Below are 23,021 nucleotides of genomic sequence, written 5' to 3'. Positions count from 1 at the left end.
TGTATACATTAAGTAAACTCTCCATTTCCCACTATCCCTGACTGCTAGTAATCTCTGACATAGTTTCTGTGTCTATGAATTTGCTTATTCTAGATATTTCATATAAGGGAATCATACAATATCTGACATTTTTCACTTAGTGTAATGTTTTCAAGGTTCGCCCATGTTGTAGCATGTTTCAGGACTTCATTCCTTCTTTATGGTTATGTCACATTTAATGGTAGGTATATATCACATTTTGTTTAGTCATTTTTTTGTTAATGGGCATTTAGGTTGTTTCCACCTTTTTGCTGTTGTGAATAATGCCACTTTGAATACTGGAGTACAGCTATCTGTTTGAATTCCTGTTTTCAGTTCCTTTGGAGTACAGCTATCTGTTTGAATTCCTGTTTCCAATTCCTGTTTTCAGTTCTACCTTGGAATGGAATTGCTGGGTCATTTTGTAATTCTTTGTTATATTGCTGTTTTGGAATAAACTTTTCATTCTACTGGTAAAGTCTTATTTTTTTTAAATCACTATATTTTATTCTTTATACCTCTCCCTTCCTTCAATTTATTTTCTCTCTTGGGTTGAAAGCTTCTGTCTTCTGCAATCTGTATCTGCTTCTCATTTGCTTCGGATAGTCTTTACAATGACCATATTAATCACTTATAATTTTGGGAGTATTCTTTTAAGCTTTCCTGCTAAAGTGATTGTAGCATATGTCTTAGTATCAAGCATATTTTTTGCAAAGAAATCATCAGCCCAGTTTAGATGTGCTTTACCAATCTTGATGTAGGGTTAGGAGTGAACCTTTTAATAGCTTATAGGTCATGAGGAGGAAGATACTTCACTCAACTGGTTGGGTACATGGTATATTTATTTGATACGTTGTCCTTCCTCTAAATTGAATTAGATATTTATCCCTTTACTCCAAGTTAAGAAATGGGCCTGTAATCTTTTACCAGAGGTTAGATTATCCTTTGGTTTCTGTGATCCATGTACATCTACCTCTTTATTGATAAAAAGCAGTGGTTCTCAAACTTTTATCATGTGTCAAAGTTAACTGATGGATTGTTAAAGTAGATCACTGGACCCCACCCCAAGAATTAGTGATGATGTAGGTCTTGGGTGGGACCTGATAATTTGCATTTCTTCTTATTGTTTTAAAATTATATTTAATAAATAAATGTAGAAGAATATGGAACAGTATAGAAAAATGTTATAATTATTGAATCTGGGTCTTGAGTACATGGTTTAATGATAGTTGGTGAAACACCTCTCTACTTTTGTATATGTTTGAGAAGTTCCTTAAAATAATCATTTTTGAAACTCTCGCTTAGCTAATATTATAATTTTATTCATATTTAAAATTTTAATAGAGTAAAGACAAGATTGCATCCTACAGCAAAACTCCAAAAATTGATCGAAGTGATGTGGTCAAGGAGATGAAAGAGAAATCGTCCATGAAACGTAAACTTCCTTTTACTATTAGTCCATCAAGAAATGAAGAACGAGATTCAGACACAGGTAGAATAATTTGTTGTTTCCTGGTAAAATTGTGATCATTTTCTTGCTGTGATTTTTCCTCTCACGTGCACAGAAATATTTGTATTTCAGAATTCATCATTTTTGGGCAGAAACTGAAATATATTTCTTCTTCCAAACATGATTTATAATCAGATTTAAGCATTTTTTTCCCCTTCTCTTGATGTTTATTGCAAATCTCTTACCACTTTCAGAAATTAATATTTGGGGAAGAATTCCATTGATGACATGTACTTGGTGATAGAGGGCATTAGGATATGGTAGATTTGAGAAAGAGTTCAGTTTTTGAGAATACATTATTGAACCCATCAAAGAAAGTTTAAGCATTTTAGATACAGAAATAATGTATCACAAAAAAAAAACACAAAAAACTGGGACCAACCGGCTCTATTCATATAACTTTTGTTTCTTTTTTTTTTTTTTTTAATTTTTTTTTTTTTTTTTAATTTAATTCCCCTCCCCTCCCCCGGTTGTCTGTTTTCTGTGTCTTTTTGCTGCATCTTGTTTCTTGTTTCTTTGTCCGCTTCTGTTGTCGTCAGCGGCACGGGAAGTGTGGGCGGCGCCATTCCTGGGCAGGCTGCTCCCTCCTTCGCACTGGGCGGCTCTCCTTACGGGGTGCACTCCTTGCGCGTGGGGCTCCCCTACGCGGGGGACACCCTGCGTGGCGCGGCACTCCTTGCGCGAATCAGCACTGCGCGTGGGCCAGCTCCACACGGGTCAAGGAGGCCGGGGCTTGAACCGCGGGCCTCCCATGTGGTAGATGGATGCCCTAACCACTGGGCCAAAGTCCGTTTCCCAACTTTTGTTTCTTAAGACTCTTCTATACCAGAGATGGATACTTGACATCTTCAGTTGTAATTATTCATAATAGAATAGAATCATATTATCACCATCCGAGAAATTACTAGATTGTGTTTTAGCCCTGAACCAACCGTTTCTTGAAACTAATGTAAACTTGAGTGTTAGTTTATTTGTGGGGATTTGTGTTTATCATAGTTGTTTATCCCTTGCACGAAGTATTATTGATAAACTTTTCTTAAGAATGTTTTAGTTTCACTCAGAAAGTTTGTTCCTTTTGAGTTTGTGTACAGAGATTATATCCTACTTACATCATTCTAACCATTTTAATCAATATAGAAATGATCTTGACTCTGAAAACTGTAAAAATATTCTTGAAAATTTTTAAACTCCTTTTGCCAATTTATCCTTAGAAATACTTAATCTTGTGTATATACTTTTATATACTTTATTGTCTCAGCTTACATTACAAATTGTTGCTGAACATTTCTGACATTTTGAAACCTTAATGATTGGTAATTTTTATAGTGATTTAGAACTTAAATGCTTTGTTTCCTTTGAGTTACAGTGGTATCGTCTAGAGATCCAGAATGACTTTCCTCATCTTTAAGCTGTTTTAAGCAATTACTATGTCACTTAGCTGAAAAGAGGGTCCTTGTGTGCTGTTAGATCTCTAAGATTTAACCTCTCTAATAGTTTCTTCCTAAAAATCCGTTTGCTAGTCATTTTTAAATTATTTGTTACCCAGGCTTTGTTTTCCAATGACAGTGATATTTCTCATAGTAATTTGAAAGAAGGGGTTTTGATAAATTTATAGAACCTTAACAATGTTTTAGGAATAAATAAGATTTCAAAAGAATAAACTTTCCATGGGAGCCCTTGTTATTAGATCAGGTAGATTACTTGTCTTTAATCTAGAGTAAAATTAGGTAGAAAAAGTTAATTAGGGGAAGCAGATTTGGCTCAACTGATAAAGAGTGTCCACCCACCACATAGTAGGTCCAGGGTTCAAACCCAGGGCCTCCTGACACGTGTGGTGAGCTGGCCCATGTGCAGTGCTGATGTGTGCAGGGAGTGCCATGCCACACGGGACTGTCCCCTGCATAGGGGAGCCCCACATGCAAGGAGTGCGCCCCTCAAGGAGAGCCGCCCTGCGTGAAAAAAGTGCAGCCTGCCCAGGAGTGGTGCTGTACACACAGAAAGCTGATGCAGCAAAATGATGCAACAAAAAGAGACACAGATTCCCGGTGCCACTGACAAGAATGCAAGTGGACAAAGAAGAACACACAGCGAATGAACACAGAGAACAGACGATGCAGGGGAAGGGGAGAGAAATAAATAAAAATCTTAAAAAAAAATTAATTAGGAAAACCTGAATAAACATCTGAATCATACTTTATTAATTGATTATATCATCCCCCCTGCTACTTCCTTGAATTTTTCCACTTATTTGAATTTAGTGGGATGTTGTGGCTCTCTCTATGACTGTTTTCATAACAAACTCTTATTCTTCTTTTAGCCATGTTTTACACAGTATCAAAACAAGATTTTTGTGGTATGAATGTAGCTCAGTGGTTGAGTGCCTGCTTCACCTATAAAAGGTCCCAGGTTTAATCCCTGGTACCTCATAACAAAGATTAAAAAAAAAACACAACAAAAAAACCAAGATTTTGATGGTTTAAAACTTACATGTTGATATTTTTGATAGGCTGAATTTATAAATTGTAATCAGTAATAGATTAAAAGCTTTGATTTTTTTTTTTTAGCACACAGTACCAAAACATTAAAAAAGAATTTTCCTAGGCCCAAGGCAAATGTTATTTATAATCCAGCTGTCTTTTATTTTTATATATTGAAAAAAAAAATAGACTCCAGAGTATCATTAAATGAAGTTTATCATAAAAAGATAATTATATGCACAACTATGTGATTATACTAAATACCATTGATTGTATATTTTGGATGGATTTATGCTTTATTAGTATATATCAATAAATTGTTTAAAAAACATAGAATCAAATTCTATATATGACATTGTTTTTTTTAATGAATGTACTATATTTTAAACTAGCTGAAACAGTAAAGATACTTTTAACAAAGATAGGGAGGGGCAACTATTTACAACATAAAGGGCAACCTGTATCTTAATATATTTAGTTAAGAGCTCTTAAATATGAGATAAAGAATACAAAAGATAAAAGCAAGTAGCTCAGAATAACAGTTACAATTGACAAATATATTGTAAAATATATCAAAGTAATCAAATAAATAATTTAGAATGATTCAAGATAGCTTTCCTTTACCTATGGACTTGACAGCATTGTTGATCAAAATCATACCTTGTAGTCACAGGATGGAAGTAGGAACTCTCTTTAGTTCGTCTAAATTACTGGAATACTTGTTGGAGTTAAATATGATGTCATATATCAGAAACTAAAACATTTGGTTAAGTAATTCTTTGGGCATTTATTCTACATAAATAATTATTAATAAGGACAAAAATTTATCATTAAGGATGTTTATCTCAGCTTTGTTTATAATAGTTAAAAAACACAACAGGAAAATATTGCCAAATAATGTAGAATTTATTAAATTACGGTAAATCTAATGAAGAAATAGGGTTTTACCCTTAAAAGTAATACTGCAGAAGAATACATGGTATGGAAAGACGTTTATGGTATAGGAAGTGAAAAATATTCTGGAACAGTATATACTCTTTGATTTTATTAGAAACCCTGTTGTGTATATATATTTCTATATGTACATGCATGCATGACAAATGTAATCACACATGGAACAATAACATAAGACTGTTTAACTATAAAAGACTGTTTTAATGTAGAAGTAACCTAAACCTTGTGGGTATGTTTATAAGTACAGAAAAAAATGTGAATGTTATAACCTCTGACTTAGCTAAAAATAAAAGAACAGGAGGTAGGTAATAAGGAGGAAGTGTTAATAGTGCTACTCAGCTCATCATCTCTCATAGCACAGGACTAACTGATACTGTTTAAAACTGATATGATTAACTGATTTTCTAACATCTTAATCATTTAAATACTTAAATACTTAAAATCAGTATATGCTGTCTCATAGAGAAGAAACAATTCCTTTAGCTTCTATGTTGAATTAAAATTAATCTGAAGCTTTTTATTTAAAAATAGCATATATATAAATTCCTATTCTTACATAAATTCATTTTCTTTCTCTCTCCAGTAGTTCCTTTGTCTTTGTATGTATTTAAATGTATGGATGGTATGATGCTCAACAGATGTTAACACTTTATTTCCAGGATTTGGGGTGATTTGTTACTTTCTTTGTACTCTTATGTATGGCTGGAATTTTAAAAATAACATTTTTATAAAATAAACTCAGTACTTTTATTTTAAAAAGTATTCATATCATTGACCAAGGAAGGCTTAGTTGTCCCACAAATCAGCAATAATGCCATTAACTGGATGAATGATGCTTAGACTTCATTTGAGATCTCTAATGTGTCTTAAGCCTTCTAATTCTCATATTAGAAGAATATTAGCTTTTTAAAGGCACCACTTTTTAGAAAAATAATTGCTTGATGTTTTAGTCTCTTGGCAGCTAAAACAAATATTGTACAGGGGTTTGGCTTAAAATTTTATTGGCTCATGGGGTTTTAGAGTATAGACGACTTGCTTCCTCCTGGGTTGGTGTCTTCTGGCTGGTTGGCAATCTTTGGGGTTCCCTGGCTTTTCCGTTACATGGCAGTGCACATGGCAGTGCCTTCTGTCCCTTCTGGATTCCGTCGATTTCCAGCTCCTGGCTACTTCTTGTGGTTTCTCAGTCTAAATTTCATTCTGCTTCTAAACAACTCCAGTAATCTGGATTAAAGCCCTACCTAATTCCATTTAGGCTATGCCTTAATTGAAGTACTATCTTGAAGAGACCTTTTTTACAGTAGGTCCATACCCACAGGACTATAGGTTGAGAACATGATTCATTCCCCAATACTTGATTAGACAAATAAAATTTGGGAAAGAATTTCAAAGTATAATTTGAAATCCTACCTTAGCTGCATCAAAGTACTATTAATTTTGAATTACTTTATTAATTTCAGCAACTCTCCAAAGTATCTGTTTATATTATATAATGACGTTATATTTATCACACATCGTGCTACCCTGTCACCTAATTTACATACATTTTGCCCATGAATGTTAAGAAGACAATATACACAGTGACCCATTGAACCTATGGAAGTATAAAAACAAGTGCTTCTTAACTAGAAGACATAATGCTTCTTGTACCTATTATATTAGGTTGCTTTATCAGTTACTTTTAGTCTTTACTTTCAATCTCTCCTATTCTAGAATCATGGCAGGATAAATTATTATAATTATAATGGAGGTAAATAATAGTATATATTTATTATCAGATGTTTTAGAGTCTGATAGACCAGGGTTGAGTCCCTGTTCAGCCCCCTACTCTTCCAAGCCAAATAATTTGAGTTTTTTCTAAGTCCCAATTTCATTTGTAAAAGTGCTTATTATAATAACAACTTCAGAGACCTTTTAAATGTCTTGATGTGTATAAAATCAGTTTGTGGTACATTAAACATAACAAAATTAATACTGTCTTAGTAGATATATTAATAGATTAATAAATTATTAAAAGATTAATTGAAAATAGATTAATTGTATTAGTCCAATGCAATAAGGCCACGTTTATGCAGTCCAAAATGGATACAGTAGCTTAATAATGCCATTAGGGTCTGGGCTCTTTTCGTCTTTCTGTTCTGCCATCCTTACCTCATTTATGAGCTTTGTCCTTAAACTTTTTACCTTACAGTCACAAGATATTGGCTATATCTTCTGGGGCAAAAAGTAGGAGGGGGAGGAGGAAGAAAAGTGTCTTTCTTCATGTTAGACTTAACCATTTTATTGATCAGACAACCTCCGTAGAACTCCGACCTTCATCTCATTGGTTAGACTATCTTAGACTATCTTAGATGCGTTAGCAAGTATTTTTGGCTGGCATATTGTCACCCTGAATACCCTGAATACCTGGGATATTCCTGGTAAGAAGGGGAAAATTAATATTGGGTAGACACCTAATGCCTGTCACTGTATACAAAGTGTTTAGCACAGTAGTAACAACTCCTCTTCTCTTCAATAATTTATTAATGTTTCTACCTAAGTGAACTTGATTCCTGTATTACCAGTTATAAAGTCATACTTTCTGTTTTCTTTCCTAGCCTTATGCCATCCAAGGTCAAATTGTGTCCTTAATGTGAAAGATACTGAACAGCTATCTTGAGGCTACATGTGAAAGTATCTCTTCTTGGTCTTCATACTAAATTTGCAATTATTTTCTTAATTATACTGCTGTCAAGTGCATTCTTTGAAAAAAACTTTATTTTCATTATACCCTAAATTATTATTCATTCCCAGGAGTTAGGATTACAAGGCTAAAAGGGTTAAACATTTCTCTGATTTCTTGTTTTCACAAAATAAATACTTGTCTCACTATAAAGAATATATCGAGGAGAGATCATTGCTCTGCTTAGCATGCATTGTTGTTTGTTAGTTGCATTAACAGCAATTACTTAGTCCCAGTATAGCATAGAAGGGAGTAGTAGCTGAGGAAAGAGGCGGGATATGGCCACTTTTAATTTTCCCTAGCTCCTGAATTAAATTTTTATAGAATATATATTCAGATGTTCAAATATAAGTATACTTGACTGAGTATAAGCCAAAGGGTGTGTGGGGTTAGGGTGGATTAGTTACATTTAAAGGAAGATTTAGATCAACTGTTGCACTGCTTCCTTTTATTAATGTATAAGTGAAAATTAAATATCTCCTTTGCAATAAACTGCAAAAATAATATACTTTCAGTAATCCATTTAATTCCATTTGTTGGCAAAATTTAATTGAATACCACCTTTTCATTTCTTTGCAATCTGTGGAAGCCATTATTATTTTTTAAAGAAGTTGTGAGCTTACGATATAGCCATGCATAATGTACAGAATTCAAGAATTTAAATACCCCTCCTCCACCACCTTACTTGTTTTGGAACACCTGGTACTGATTATGAAATACCTGATCGTATTATTACCACCAACTGTGTAGCGTATTATGGAAGCCATTTTTAATTTTTTGCTTGTCTTTAAATGAAATGTCATGGAATTCTTCTAATTGCTAATTTTTAAAGCATTCAGTTCTGAAATATAAATATTCATTGGAAGCCTTGAGTCATTCAACCCATTTAACAAATATTTGGGCGCTGTTTGCTGACTACTGCATTAGGCCCTGGATGCACATTGGTAAATAAAGTTGATGTAATCCCTGGCCTCATGGGCATAATCTATCCATTATTTTGGAAAAGGTGTTTGAAATGTGTGTAGATACACACAGATCACACTTCACTTCTCAAGGTTACAAGAAATTCTAGTATTTAGCATTAAGCTGAAGGGTAGGTAGATTTGAATTTTTTTAATGCGTCAGACTCTTCTACTTGGAAATTAATATAGAAGTATGATGTGAACTCACTCACTTTAGAATTAGTCTGCATGTTATTTCAGTAATTATTTTCCCCTTTCAGTTTAGTGAACCTTCTTATCATTAAACTTTTAGGCTTTAAATATACCAAGTACTATGTTCAGGTGTTACTTGTTTTCTAAGTTGGTGTTTTTCAACACTTTTGTTTTCCTTATTCCTAAGTGAACTCACGAGTAGCTATAATAATCATCTTGTAAAGTGTATGTCAATAAATTGAGGGTGTGAAGATCACAATATTATTGTGAGTGAAAATGGATGTATGTTTATAAATAAAAATATCTGCTCTGGATAGATAAAGTCAATTCTGCATTTTCTTATTTCTTTGTCATTAATTGTCAGAATCCCTTATTCTTATCTTAACTGATAAACTCTGTACTGATTTAGTTTGCTTTCTAAGAGGTATTTGGTAGTAGCCAATATTGTAATTCATATCATTTGAAATTTGTATAATTTATAGGAAAGTCTTTAGTCAAGAATGGTACTGAAGTCACCCAAAGTATTCTATTACCTTCTGGGTAGTTTTTGAACAAAGAGGGTGATTCAGTTCCATTATCTAAATTTTCTAAGTACCAGTTTTAACCAAAAAAGCAATTAAAAGATGATAGAGTACTGCTCTTTTAACTAAAAGTAAATTCTCTGAGATTGAAAAAATATGTAGCCTCAAAAGAGTTGGTATGTTTTAATAAGCAGAATTAGTAGTATCTACTCTTTTAAATTGCATGGTTGATTTTCTCATTTGTGAGCTATTCCAGTTAAAGAAACTAAAATCTTAGGTATTGGCCAAACCCGTGTTTTTAAACATGGTTTTTGGCTTTACCTTTAAAATAATCTTTTGCAAAAACAATGTTAGATCACTGAATAATTGGTGGGCTTTTGAAAAATGTTGGTTTGTTGAATTCTGTTTCCCTTCGTGTGCTTTTTTCTTTTCTCTGTCTCTCATTCTGTAGATTCAGACCCAGGACATACAAGTGAAAATTGGGGGGAGAGACTTATATCTTCTTACAGGACATACTCAGGTAATTAGATTATCAGGTGACCCTATTTAGCCAGTGGTTTCTGTCACATTACAATTATTATACTGTAACTTCTTTTCAAACCAGCATATACTTATCTTTGGTTGAATAAATGAATGGCACCAAATTTTCCATTTTTTGTCCTGAGCTGTACAATACATGCCATGTATGATCATTGTGCATAGACCTGCTATATACCAGCACTCAATTTTTGAGGACACATTCACCTAAAAAACATGTAAGGCAATCCCTGCAATGACCTCTATGGGAACATAATCAAGGTCTGTAGTCTATTTTGTTTTGTACAACGTGTACTGATTGTTATGGATGTCATCTTACACTTTGATCATGCACTATTTTTTTTTTTAAGTTTTTATAAATTTTCCATTGAATTCTTTAGTCTTTATTGACTTTGTGCCCATGTTGAATTTAACTAAAAATGGGTTAACATACTAGGTGACCTAGAAAAATGCTTTTACCAAATTAACTTTTGAAACCTCATTTTTATTCTCTGGTACCAGTTACTGATTCATAGTTATGCCAGATAGAGAATACAGATAGAGAAATAATAATATTTTCTGGTATGTGAAAACTAATTGGTTAAGTGCTTTAGTTGTCCTTTTTTTAAAAAAAAAAATAGGCTGACATTCTTATCTTTGAATTTTTAAAAATGTAAATATTGTTTAGTCTCTGGGTATGTAAGTATCCAGTTTCAGTATATGACATTTAGCTATAATTAACTTTGTTTCTAGTTTGCTTATTTACTTCATAAAACTGTGCAGTTGAATGGGGGTAGGAGTGGGAAATAGAACCAAATAATTATCCTTAAAATTATCCAAAAACTGTAAGGCTTGATAAATCCATAATACCTAGTTGTCAAAATTTGGGAGAGCATGTTTATAATCAGCATTAAATTTAAAAGTCTATAGTTACTATGTTGTTAAGAGTACTTTTCTAAAATGGGACTCCTGCACATCTGTATACCTTCATTGCACCTGGAAGAACTGTATGTGATGAAGCCATTTATGATCTGAGTAGCAGTGCTGGAAATCAGCAACCAAAAGATACAGCTTTCAGCCATTAGAAATTGATGTCGATATTTTAAAGCCAGAAAGTAAATGACAAAAATTGTTCACAGAATTCAAGTATACACATTGCAAATGTGAATGATTTTAAGTTGTATTCATCTGTATTTGAATTTCATTCCAGTATTTCCTCCTTTATGCATTGACCACTTTGTGGGAAAATGTCCTATTTAATTTTTGAGACACTGATAAGTTTATGAACCAGTTCCCCAAGAAAAACAACTTTGTCTTTTCTCTTATTTAATTTAGATGTGACAGTGTTAAGGTTCCTATTTATTCTGATAAGACTTGAAAGAAAAGCATTTGTTTTCCAGATTACAATACTGGGACATATCTTTATTTCTGAAGATCCACTGAAACTTCAAAGAAAGGATGTTGAATTTTGAAAATTCCATTCTCTATTTTTAAATAAGCTTAAGTAAATCTTTGGATTTTTCCTAAGATTTATTTCTTAGGCTGGCAGAATGGGATTTCAGATCTATAGAAAGTGGATACATCTGTCATTATATCTCTCTTTAAAGCTTATAGTTCTGGCCTTTTATAAGCACAGATAAATACTATTTCAGGAACTAAAACGTTTAGTAACAGTCTTGTTGAATGCATTAAAGTTGAAAAATATATACTTTGGCACATGTAACACATGATTTTGAAGAATGATAGATATTACACAGCTATCTATAACCTAGACAGATACCTCACACCAGCTACCATTCATTTACCTTCTTTTTCCATCTAATATAAAATATGAACTCAGACACATCACTAAGGTAATGCAATTAAAGTAAAAATAGAGTACAGAGTGAATGCTAGCATCTTACTTAAAATTTTCCTTGGCTATTGCAGTATACCAATTTGTTTATTATTTTCTAAAATGTAACAGTAATTTCTTTAATCATTTGGTAGCATGAAATTCTAATAATGAATAACGGTCTTGCTTTTTTTGTAAGCTGGGTAATATCTCGCTTTAGAGAGTATTTTTTTTAAAACATTGTATTAAAATATACTTAAAGCAACAAAGCCAGAATTGTTTTGCAAATGAGAAAATAAAAAGCAAAAATTTCCCCAATGGTTTAGAAAATGTTTTAAGTATAAATACTAATGTTCTATTCTTACTTTATTAGTAATTTTTATTTCTTTTCCTTAAAACATCCTACCTGCTTTCTATAAAATTTTCACACTGTTAAATATTTTTATTTTAGGAGGGAAATACATTCATTTTATATTTAAAGAGTCGTTATTCAGACAGAAAACCATTTAAACGACAACAACAATTCTGATTCATTAAGTACCAGAGTACCTAGGCATACTGAAATTTTGGGGGAGAAAGAATATATATTTCAGGAAAGGATAGTCTTCTCCAAAAGGTTTTATAATAAATTTAGTGGTTTGCTTAAACACAGCTGAGATGGGATTTATACTAAATTGGATTCCACTGATAAAATGAGAAATATGAAAACAGAAGACTATATTAGAACTATTAATAAAAGTTGATTTAAATCTTTTATGAAATTTTTTGTTTAGTAAAAACAAATAACAAAGTAGGCATTTTAGAAGTTATTGAATTTTAAATGTGTGAGTAGTAGGCCATTAGGATACTGGTTTATCTTAATGAACTAAGTGGTACACTGGAAGAATTACTGCTTTGCGTTCTTATGCCTGCTAATAAAATCAGATTGTTACTGGTTTCTTAAAACTTACAAAATTAGTAAATGCTTATTGCCTCGACTGTTCTAGTTGCTGATCACATCTGCCTGAAAAGGCATTTTATTAACTACTAAGCCTTCCTTTTTCCTTCTACTCATTTTTGCTATCTTTCAAATTTATTTTTTTATTTTATTTACTTTGTAGTGCCTATTTGCAGGAACCCTCAAACTTGGATCTTTAAATCTCATATATTTCTAAAGGACTGTGGATTTCCCAAGACATAGATGCCTAGATAGGTAATAGCCAAAAATCATTAGCTTACCACAGGGTCACCTACGTTAACTTTCAGACAATTCCTAAAGAGAGTATAGGACCTCTGTGTATCTTTTACCCAAGGGATCCAATTCAGTCTGAATTTCCTGGCACTTAATGGGGAATGCTGACTGCATTGCCAAATGATCCTCCTAAATAGCTAAATCTGAGAGCTGATTTTATGACAGATCAGATCTCTTTGAAATGTCCCTGGAAACATTTGGACCTTTGTAGTATCTTTGTTAACCAACATAGAACCTTTTAATTTGCTCATCTGTAGCTTTGATAAATATCATTCAACTATCATATGACTAGAATAAAGTGATTATGATGCGTTTTCCAATATTATTTTGTGTAATGAGACTTGTATGAATCAGTAGTAGAATTAGGGAATGACGTAATGCTATATACATTTAGCAATAATAAAAATGAAATTTTAGTGAATGAAATAGAAATTTCAGAATTGTAATACTAAGGAATATTTGACATGTTATTGAAGAAAGTAAATTATAATAATAGGACAGTTAATTACACTACAAATTTTACTTGAAACAAATTTCCAAATGTTATTAATTTTCTAAAAACAATAGAAATATTTTCCCAGAGTATTCAGGAAGAAAGTTGCTATACAGTATAATAAAAGCCCATTGTTCTTTTTGTCTATTACCAGTTCATATATTATTATCTGTTTCTCATATACATGTGTATCATTTATAAAAATATGTTGCCTTACGTTTTGCCTTTGAGTACTTATATTTGCCTCAGGTTCTTACATATCTATTAATAATTCCAGAGAAAGAAGGTCCAGAAAAGAAGAAAACAAAAAAGGATGCCGGAAATAAGAAATCCACACCAGTTAGCATTCTTTTTGGTTATCCACTTTCTGAGCGAAAGCAGATGGCACTTCTGATGCAGATGACAGCAAGAGACAACAGTCCAGGTGATACCTACCATCATTGAGTTCATGTGTTTTCTTTGTTTTCCTCAGGCAACCCTAGTTTTTAGCTATTTTCCATTTTTATCCTTTCTTGGATTTAGTAAAAATTATAAGTTTTTATAATTTTTCTTTATTTTTATGTGACAGTTTATTCACCATCTGTATCCCTTGCTAAGTTAAAAGCTATAGAAGAGGATGGATCTTTACATTTTGAAGTCATTGATTCAATATTTGTCAAATATAATGAGTAATTTAGAAATGACTAGGTCTTTTTGAGAAATCGATGAAGAACTATGTGCTTTTACCTAACTGATGATTTTTAAATTCCAGTGTCTGTTAGGCTGCTACTTTTTAGTTCACTAGCACTCTGCTGATAAACTGATAATCACATTACTACTTTTAGTAAATTTACACACTTGCAGTGTGTAATTCATGTTTTATTGTTTAGGTTCTGCTAAATTCCTTTAGAAGGAAAAATACCTGTGGTATACTCTGTAAGTTTATTTCATACTTCCAATGAAGGTGTTCTGTGAGGTTATTGTATTTCTTCACATTATTCATGAACTGTGCTCTCCAAAACTAATTTAAGATGGCTTATCAACAGGGCAAAAACTAAAGCAAACAAACAAACCTGCTATTTAATTAAAAGGAGCTAAAAGAGGGAAGCGGACTTGGCCCAGTGGTTAGGGCGTCCGTCTATCACATGGGAGGTCCGCGATTCAAACCCGGGGCCTCCTTGACCCGTGTGGAGCTGGCCCATGCGCAGTGCTGATGCTCGCAAGGAGTGCCCTGCCACACAGGGGTGTCCCCGTGTAGGGGAGCCACACGCGCAAGGAGCGCTCCCCATAAGGAGAGGCAAAAGAAAGTGCAGCCTGCCTAAGAATGGCGCCGCCCACATGGAGAGCTGACACAACAAGATGACGCAACAACAAAAAAAGAAACAGATACCTGTGCCGCTGACAACAACAGAAGCGGACAAAGAAGACGATGCAGCAAATAGACACAGAGAACAGACAACTGGGGCAGTGGGGGGGGAGAGAAATAAATAAGTAAATAAGTAAGTAAATAAATAAATAAATTTTTAAAAGGAGCTCAAAGACAGATAAAAGCCAGAGAGCTGGCTTGAGATGGTATTCTACTATGAGGCTTTGAATTTCGCTTCATATGCTGGCAGCTTAACAATGCAAAAGGAAAATTTTAAGTTATGTGGTTCTCACTTGCTGATAGAAGAAAGTAAATCAGTTTTATTGGGAGAAAATTTTTCTTGTATAAGAGTCTGGGAAACGTAATAGACCCTCTAACTGCGAAGAAAAAAGACAGTTCTCCTAGTGAGCTTTTCAACTCTTATTAGCTCATTTTTAAAACCTGGAAGAACTTCATAAAATTCTTAGCATTTCTAAATATCACAGTTTCCGTCAAAGCATGAATATATGTAATCGTTTACTAATAAAAACCTTCTATGACTTCTTGCTTTTTAAAACAGAAAATGTTGTTTTGATTAGTTTAATTAGGGCATATTGTTTTAATTGCTTTCCCATCTTTCCATCCCCAAACTGGGAAAGACTGACCAAATTAAAGATATTTTACAGTGTTAAACTTTAAATGTTTTAATAAAATGTTGGCTATGATTCAGATTTAATAGTTTGATGGGCAGACTTTTATTTTTTTATTCTGATTTAAATTAAAGAATTTAAAAACTAAAGTAATTTCATTTCAATGCCGTGACCTCGAGAGGCATATGCAGGCATATAAATATATATATTTTGTTGTAGTTTCTTTTAAAATACAAGTGTGATTATACTGTAATACTGTTCAACCGTTTGTTCTTTACACTTAGCTTTCATTATTAACAATGTGTAAAACTGTGTATAACACTTTTGAAATTTCAGGGTGTTTGTCAACATATAGATAGACTTGAAATTGAGAGTTCATTGTTTTATCCATTAGCAATTAATTTTCCATTTTTTTATAATGTTAGCTGTGATTGTCATGATGGATAATACTTTTATTTTTTCCATGTGAATATTTTGGTTGTGGCTAACAAAATTATGTATGAATTTTTTGCCAGGTTGTATGAATTTTAAAAATTAGTAAAAATAAGTCTTTTAGTTTTTCAGGAATGCAATGAGCTATTTTTCTAAATAAATAACTACTAAATGATAATAAAATTATTTATTCAAAAATATTTTTAAGTACCAGAAAGTTTAAGCAGTAGAGATATAGCGATGCCTATGATAGATGGAAAAGGTCCTTGCTCTTATGGAGTGTACATTCTAGAAATGCATAGATAGGAAAATGTTAATGAGACAATATATTTTTAGCCTTAAAGTATAAAAGGTTAAACTTTAAACTTTTTTCTTATTGAGACAAGGATGATAATTGCTTTAGGGTGCTAATCATGTTAATTTCCAAGACTGATGTTAGAAAATTAATTTACATAGACTTTTTTCTCTTGGAGTGGTTGTTTCATTTAAATAGTTGTAAATTTTCAGAAGTAGTTATAAATACTGGGTATATGTCCTAAATCCTTATTGATTAAGAAATCAGTTTTGTGTGTGTGTATGGGAGGAGAGGGAGGTGGCTATTTGTTCTAGTAATTCTGAAATGAGGGGTGGGTGTGGGGCTTTGGGCTTCATCTAGTTATAATTTATTTTTAGATATATAAGCTGGAAAAAAGGAAAAGCACATTATTTTTCTCTTTCATCAGCCAAATTTTTATAGACCCTTTTTCAGACTCTTCTTATTTCTTTTGAATCTTGGATTTACCTAAATTCACTTTCACCTTAAAATCATCCATGACCTTAATTTGCTCTTAAGATCAACCTAGAACACCAATACTTTGCCTCATTTCATTTCTTAGAATGATAGTATAACATGCCCATGAAGGATACATATATTTTTTACATTTCATCAGATTATTCACTGAGTAAACACTTTTAGGGTACTAACTTGATGCTTTTTCATCACTTTAAGCCAGTTTATGAAGTGAAAGAATGAAATTCTTTTAAAAATTTTTAACTGTCCTTTTAGGAAGTTCTCTGTTTAGGTCTAGTTATTAATGTATCATCCAAATCAAGTTTCAGATTGTTAGGTTGAGCAGATATTCCCTCTGTTCCAGTAAATTAACACATTACCAATAAAAAATCTTTGAGTGTACAAAATATTTGGCCTGGAAACTTTTGTTAACTTTCTTCTTTCTTACAGATACCACACCAAATCACCCATCACAAACAACACCGGCCCAAAAGAAAACTCCCACTTCCTCATCTCGACAAAAAGATAAAGTTAATAAAAGAAACGAACGTGGTGAAACTCCTTTACACATGGCAGCTATTCGAGGAGATGTGAAACAAGTCAAAGAATTAATAAGTTTAGGGGCAAATGTGAATGTGAAAGATTTTGCAGGTAAGACTACTAATTTAAAACTGTAAGAGTCAGGAACTCTACTTTAAAACTTTCATCTAACAGCTTCTAGTTATCATTTAATTTCACATTACATTACTCCCCTGGTTGAAAAGAAAGAATTCTGAAAGTGTACTTTATTTGTTACAAAACTGTTTTGGAGTGTGTGCATGATGTCCTGATCTCTGTTACAATTCCATATTAATCATTGTTCAAATTGTTAAATACAAAACATATTTAGTTGACATTACCATATAATCCTTTACCCAGTTTAGGTTCATTCTAGATGAATTTGAGTTATGTATTTTCAAAGTAGTTAATTCTTCTTTCAAGAACATTTTTAAGCTCAAACATGAAGAGTATGATTTACTGTGGTACCTGTGTGACAAATGATGAAACTTTAGTATTATTAACTGTAATCCATAGTTTACATTAAGGTTCACTCTTTGTGTTGTACAGTTGTATTCTGGTAATCCATATGCAACCTGAAATTTATCATTTCAGCCACTTTCAAATATACAATTGAGTAGTATTAAATGCATGAACAATACAAATGCTACCCTCATCACCATCCATTACCAAAACATCTCTACATCACCCAAACAAAAACTATTTAACAGTTATGTATTAATTCCCCATTCCCTGTCTGTACTCCTGCCATTGGTAACCTTATTCTAATTTCTGATTCTGTGAATTTTCATATTCTAAGTATTTTATATATGTGAGACCTTACAACATTGGACCTTTTGTGTCTGGCTTATTAAACTCATTGTCTTCCAGGTGCATCCATGTTGTTCACATGTATCAGAACTTCATTCCTTTTTATGGCTGACGATATTCCATTGCACGTATATACCATGTTTTGTTAACCCAGTCTTCCGTTGATGGTTGCTTGGGTTGCTTCTACCTTTTGACAATTGTGAATAATGCCACTATAAACATCAATATGAAAATATCTGTTTGAGTCCCTGCTTTTAATTCTTAAGAGTATATACCTAAAATGGGATGGTCAGATCATATGGTAATTCTATACTTAACTTTCTAAGGAACTACCAAACTCTTTTTTACAGTGGTAGCACCATTTTACATCCCTACTGGCAGCATATGGAGGTTCCTATATCTTCTACATTCTCTTCAGCACTTGTTTTCCATTTTGTAAATAATATACATTCCAGTGCATGAGATGTGGTGTCTTGTGGTTCTAATTTGTATTTCCCTAATGGCTAATGATATTGAACATCTTTTCATGTACTTTAAAAAAATATATTTTGTCTCCCCCTTCCCCCCACCTTGAGATGGCTCCCTCATCTGTCTGCTTGTTGTCTGCTTGTCTTCTTTTCAGGAGGCACTGGGAACCAAACCCAGGATCTCCTGTGTGGGAGGCAAGTACCCAACCACTTGAGTCACTTCTCTTCACAGCTTGTTGCAGCTCCTTGTGGCTCCTCTTCTTTAGGAAGGCGCCCAATTTTCTTTCTTTTTAAAATACTTATTTAATTTCTCTCCCTTCTCCCCCCCCCCCGGTTGTCTGTTCTCTGTGTTTATCTGCTGAGTGTTGTTCTTTGTCCATTTCTGTTGTTGTCAGCAGCATGGGAATCTATGTTTCTTGTTGCATCATCTTGTTAGGTCAGCTCTCCGTATGTGTGGTGCCATTCCTGGGCAGGCTGAACTTCCTTTTGTGCTGGGCGGCTCTCCTTACGGGGCGCACTCCTTGCGCATGGGGCTCCCCTACATGGGGGGCACCCCTGCATGGCACGGCACTCCTTGTGCGCATCAGCACTGTGCGTAGGCCAGCTCCACACGGGTCAAGGAGGCCCGGGGTTTGAACCGCGGACCTCCCATATGGTAGGCGGACTCCCTAACCACTGGGCCAAGTCCGCTTCCCCCAATTTCTTGCGCTACATCTGCTCCCCCTTCATGTACTTTTTTTTTTTAAGTTTTGTTTTACTTATTTCTCCCACCCCCTCGTTGTTTGCACTTGCTGTGTCTGTTGGTCTTCTTTGTTTATTTAGGAGGCACTGGGAGCTGACCCTGGAACCTCCAATGTGGGAGGGAGGTACCTAATCATTGGGCCACCTCAGCTCCCCGCTTTTGTTGTGTCTCATTATGTTTTTCCTCCCTGTGCCTTGTTGCATCATCTTCTTGTGTCAGCTCACCATGTCTGCCCATCACACTAGCTTGCTGCCTTCTTTGGGAGGTACTGGGTACTGAACCAGGAACCTCCCAAGTGATAGGTGGGAGCTCATTGACTTGAGCCACATCCGCTTTCCCCTTCATGTACTTTTATTTTATTCTATCTGGTTGTGTCATCGGCTTTTTGGTGAGTCCCTTTGCTGTGTTGGGCCTGCGTCTCTCCACACTGCTTAGGTCTAATACTTTTCTTTTCTCATTTTTTTTTTATACCTGGAGATCCCAGGGATTGAATCCCAGGGATTGATCCTCCATATGGTAAATGCGAGCTCAGTTGCTGGAGCCACAGCTCCTTTTCCCCCTTCATGTACTTTTGACCATTTGCATATCATCTTTGGAGAGCTGTCTATTCAAGTCCCTTGCCCATTTTTAAATTGGGTTTTCTTTTTGTTTGTTTAGCTGTAAGAGTTTATGTATTCTGGATATTAAGCCTTATCAGATAGATGGTTTCTAAATATTTTATCCATTTTGTAGGTTATCTTTTCATTTTCTAGACAGTGTCTTTTGATGGACAAGAGATTTTAATAATGATTAAGTCCCATTTATTTATTTTTATTTTTCATTTTTTGCTTATACTTGTGGTGTAGTCTGTGAAACCATTGCCTAATCATGTTTTGGAAATGTTTCCATATGTTTTCTTCAGGAGATAGGCAGTTTTAGTTACCATATTTAGTCCTTTGATCCATTTTGAGTTAATTTTTGTATGTGGAGTAAGGTAAAGGAATACTTTTATTCTTTTGAATGTGGATAACCATGTTTCCCAAAACCATTTGTTGAAGAGACTGTTATTCCCCCATTGAGTGGACTTGGTATCCTAGTCCAAAATCAATAGGCTGAGGAGTTGGTGTAACTCAGTGTTTTGTGTTTTTGTTTACATTGCCTGAAGCTATTTCCTAATTTCCCTTGTGATTTCTTCTTTGATCCAGAGAACCAAAGACAAAATTAAGTGTATATTATTTAATTTCCACATTTTGTTATTTTTCATATTCTCTGACTGATTTCTAGCTTCATTCTGTTGTGGTTGGAGATGATACATGGTATGATTTCAATCTTTGTAAATTTATTGAGATTTATTTTGTGACTTAACATATGTTCTTCAGAATGATCCATGTGGACTAGGAGAAGAATGCATATTCTCATTTTCTGTCTAGATAGATGCTCTTATCCATTATTGTTAGTGCCCTGTTGAAATCTCTTATTATTTATGAAGAACCCTAAATTTCTCCCTTCAAAACTGATTTTTTTTTTCATGTATTTTGGAGCTGTGCTGTTAGAAGCATATTTTCTTGCTGAGTTGACTGCTTTATCAGTATTTAGTGTCTTTGTGTCATTTGTAATAGTTTTGACTTAAACACCATTTTATCTGATATTAGCTACCCCCATTTGAATTTAATGTGAGTCTTTTATAAACAGCCTGTTGGTGAATCATATATTTTAATCCTTTCTGCTATTCTCTGCCTTTTGACTGGAGAATTTAATTCATTTACATTTAAAGTAATTACTCAAAAATGTTAATGCAGGACATTTTCTGCCATTTTGTTATTTGGTGTTTTCAAGTTTTACACCTTTGTTGGCCTTCATTTCTTCCATTACTGCCTAATTGTGTATGATCATTTTTAGTGAACCTTTTTCTTTAAAGACTTATTTTATCTATTCTCCGCCCCCACCCCCTTGCTGCCTGCTCCCACTGTCTGCTCTCTGTGTCCATTTGCTGCCCCTCCTTCTGTGACTGCTTGTCTTCTCATCTTTTTCTTTTAGGAGGCACTAGGAACTGACCCTGGGACCTCCAGTATGACAGAGAGGCACTCTATTGCTTGAGCCACCTCAGCTCCTTGGTTTGTTGTGTCTCTCATTGACCTTCCTCGATGTCTCTTTTTTGTTGTTGTTGCATCATCTTGTTGTGGCAAGAGCTAGCTCTCTGCAGTGCAGGCCAGCTCACCTTCACCAGGAGGCCCTGGGACCTGAATCCAGGTTCCCCCATATGGTAGACGGGAGCCCAGTCACTTGAACCACATCTGCTTCCCTAGTGAACCATTTTTATTTCTTTCTCTCTGTCTTCTGTGTGTGTTTTTCAGGTATTTTCTTTGGGGTTACCATGGGGCTTAAATTTAACATCCTGAAATATATAACCATCATGGTTAATTTGATGCCAGCTTAACTTCAAGAGCATACACAATGTCCTGTACCCCTCCAACCCCCACACATCTTTTCTGTTGTTTTCTTCATTGTATGTCCAAAACCATATATTTATCATTACTTTTTTGCATTTGCATTTTAGGGTCTGCAAAAAGTAAGAGAGTGTAGTTATATATAAAAAATACAATGGTTCTGGAGTTTAAATCATTTGATTACCTGTACTGGATATCTTTATTTCTTTATGCTGCTTCAATCCATTGTGTAGTGTCGTTTCTTTCAATCTGAAGAACTTTCTTTAACATTGCTTATAGGGCAATTTTATTAATATATGGACACTCTCTATCATTTTTGAAAGAAAGTTCTTCCAGTTATAAAATTGTTGGTCGTTATTATACCAACACTTTATTTATTTTTAAGATTTACTTATTTATTTATTTCTCTCCCCTTCCCCTGCCCCAGTTGTCTGTTCTGTGTGTCTGTGCTGCGTGTTCTTCTTTGTCCACTTCTGTTGTCAGCGGCACGGGAATCTGTGTCTGTCTGTGCAGCACCATTCTTGGGCAGGCTGTACTTTCTTTCACGCTGGGTGGCTCTCCCTACAGGGCGCACTCCTTGTGCGTGGGGCTCCCTGATGCAGGGGACACCCCTGCGTGGCAGGGCACTCCTTGCATGTATCAGCACTGTGCATGGGCCAACTCCACATGGGTCAAGGAGGCCCGGGGCTTGAACCCGGGACCTCTCATGTGGTAGACGGACGCCCCAACCACTGGGCCAAGTCCGCTTCCCTATACCAACACTTTAAAGATTTTGTCTCACTGTCTCCTTGCCTCCATGGTTTTTGATACGAAATCAGCACTTAATCATATTGGGGCTCACTTGTACATAGCATTTGCTTTTTTCTTGCAGCTTTCAGTATTCACTGTTTGTGTTTGATGTTCCACAGTTTGATTATAATCTGTGGTTGTGTATCTCTTTGAGTTTGTTCTGTTTGGGGTGGTCCACTTGGCTTCTTGAATGTGTACTCATGTCTTTTCTTAAATTTGGCACATTTCCAGCCATTATTTCTTCAGATATTCCTTCTGCCCCTTTATCTCTTTTTTCTTCTTCTGGAACCCCCATATTATGCATGCTGGTATGCTTGAAGAGATCCTACAGATCTTAACCTGTGTTTGCTTTTCTTACTCTTTTTTTTGTTTCTGTTCACTAGACTGAATGATGTCAGTTATCTGATTTTCAAGTTCACAGGTTATTTCTTCTACCACCTTCAATCTGCTGTTGAACCCTGTATTAGTCAGCCAATGGGGTGCTGATGCAAAGTACCAGAAATCAGTTGGCTTTTACAAAGGGTGTTTATTTAGAGGAGAAGCTTACAGTTTCAAGGCCCTAAAGAGTCCAACTCAGGATACTGTAAGAGGTACTTTCTCACCCAAAGTCTGTTGCCATGTGTTCAT

The 23,021-nt window shown here is 34.4% G+C and overlaps 1 protein-coding gene across 5 annotated transcripts in view; it reads left to right on the top strand.

Annotated features, from left to right (window-relative positions):
- The window catches only part of ANKRD12 (ankyrin repeat domain 12), a 141,444-nt gene that overhangs the window by 43,477 nt on the left and 74,946 nt on the right, over positions 1 to 23,021 (top strand). For 2 of the 5 annotated variants that reach the window (XM_023587578.2, XM_071208439.1), the window contains exons 3-6: positions 1,363 to 1,510; positions 9,805 to 9,873; positions 13,705 to 13,851; positions 17,053 to 17,253. In XM_023587578.2, the coding sequence (XP_023443346.2) occupies positions 1,363 to 1,510; positions 9,805 to 9,873; positions 13,705 to 13,851; positions 17,053 to 17,253 (565 nt within the window). The remainder of the gene's footprint in view (positions 1 to 1,362; positions 1,511 to 9,804; positions 9,874 to 13,704; positions 13,852 to 17,052; positions 17,254 to 23,021) is intronic. The other 3 variants (XM_058277370.2, XM_058277371.2, XM_058277372.1) reach the window with 3 other exon arrangements.

The sequence above is a fragment of the Dasypus novemcinctus genome, chromosome 16 (assembly GCF_030445035.2).
Source record: "Dasypus novemcinctus isolate mDasNov1 chromosome 16, mDasNov1.1.hap2, whole genome shotgun sequence".
Classification (NCBI taxonomy): Eukaryota; Metazoa; Chordata; class Mammalia; order Cingulata; family Dasypodidae; genus Dasypus; species Dasypus novemcinctus.
The sequence above is the reverse complement of the archived record's forward strand: the minus strand, read 5'-3'. Positions and strand labels throughout refer to the sequence as shown.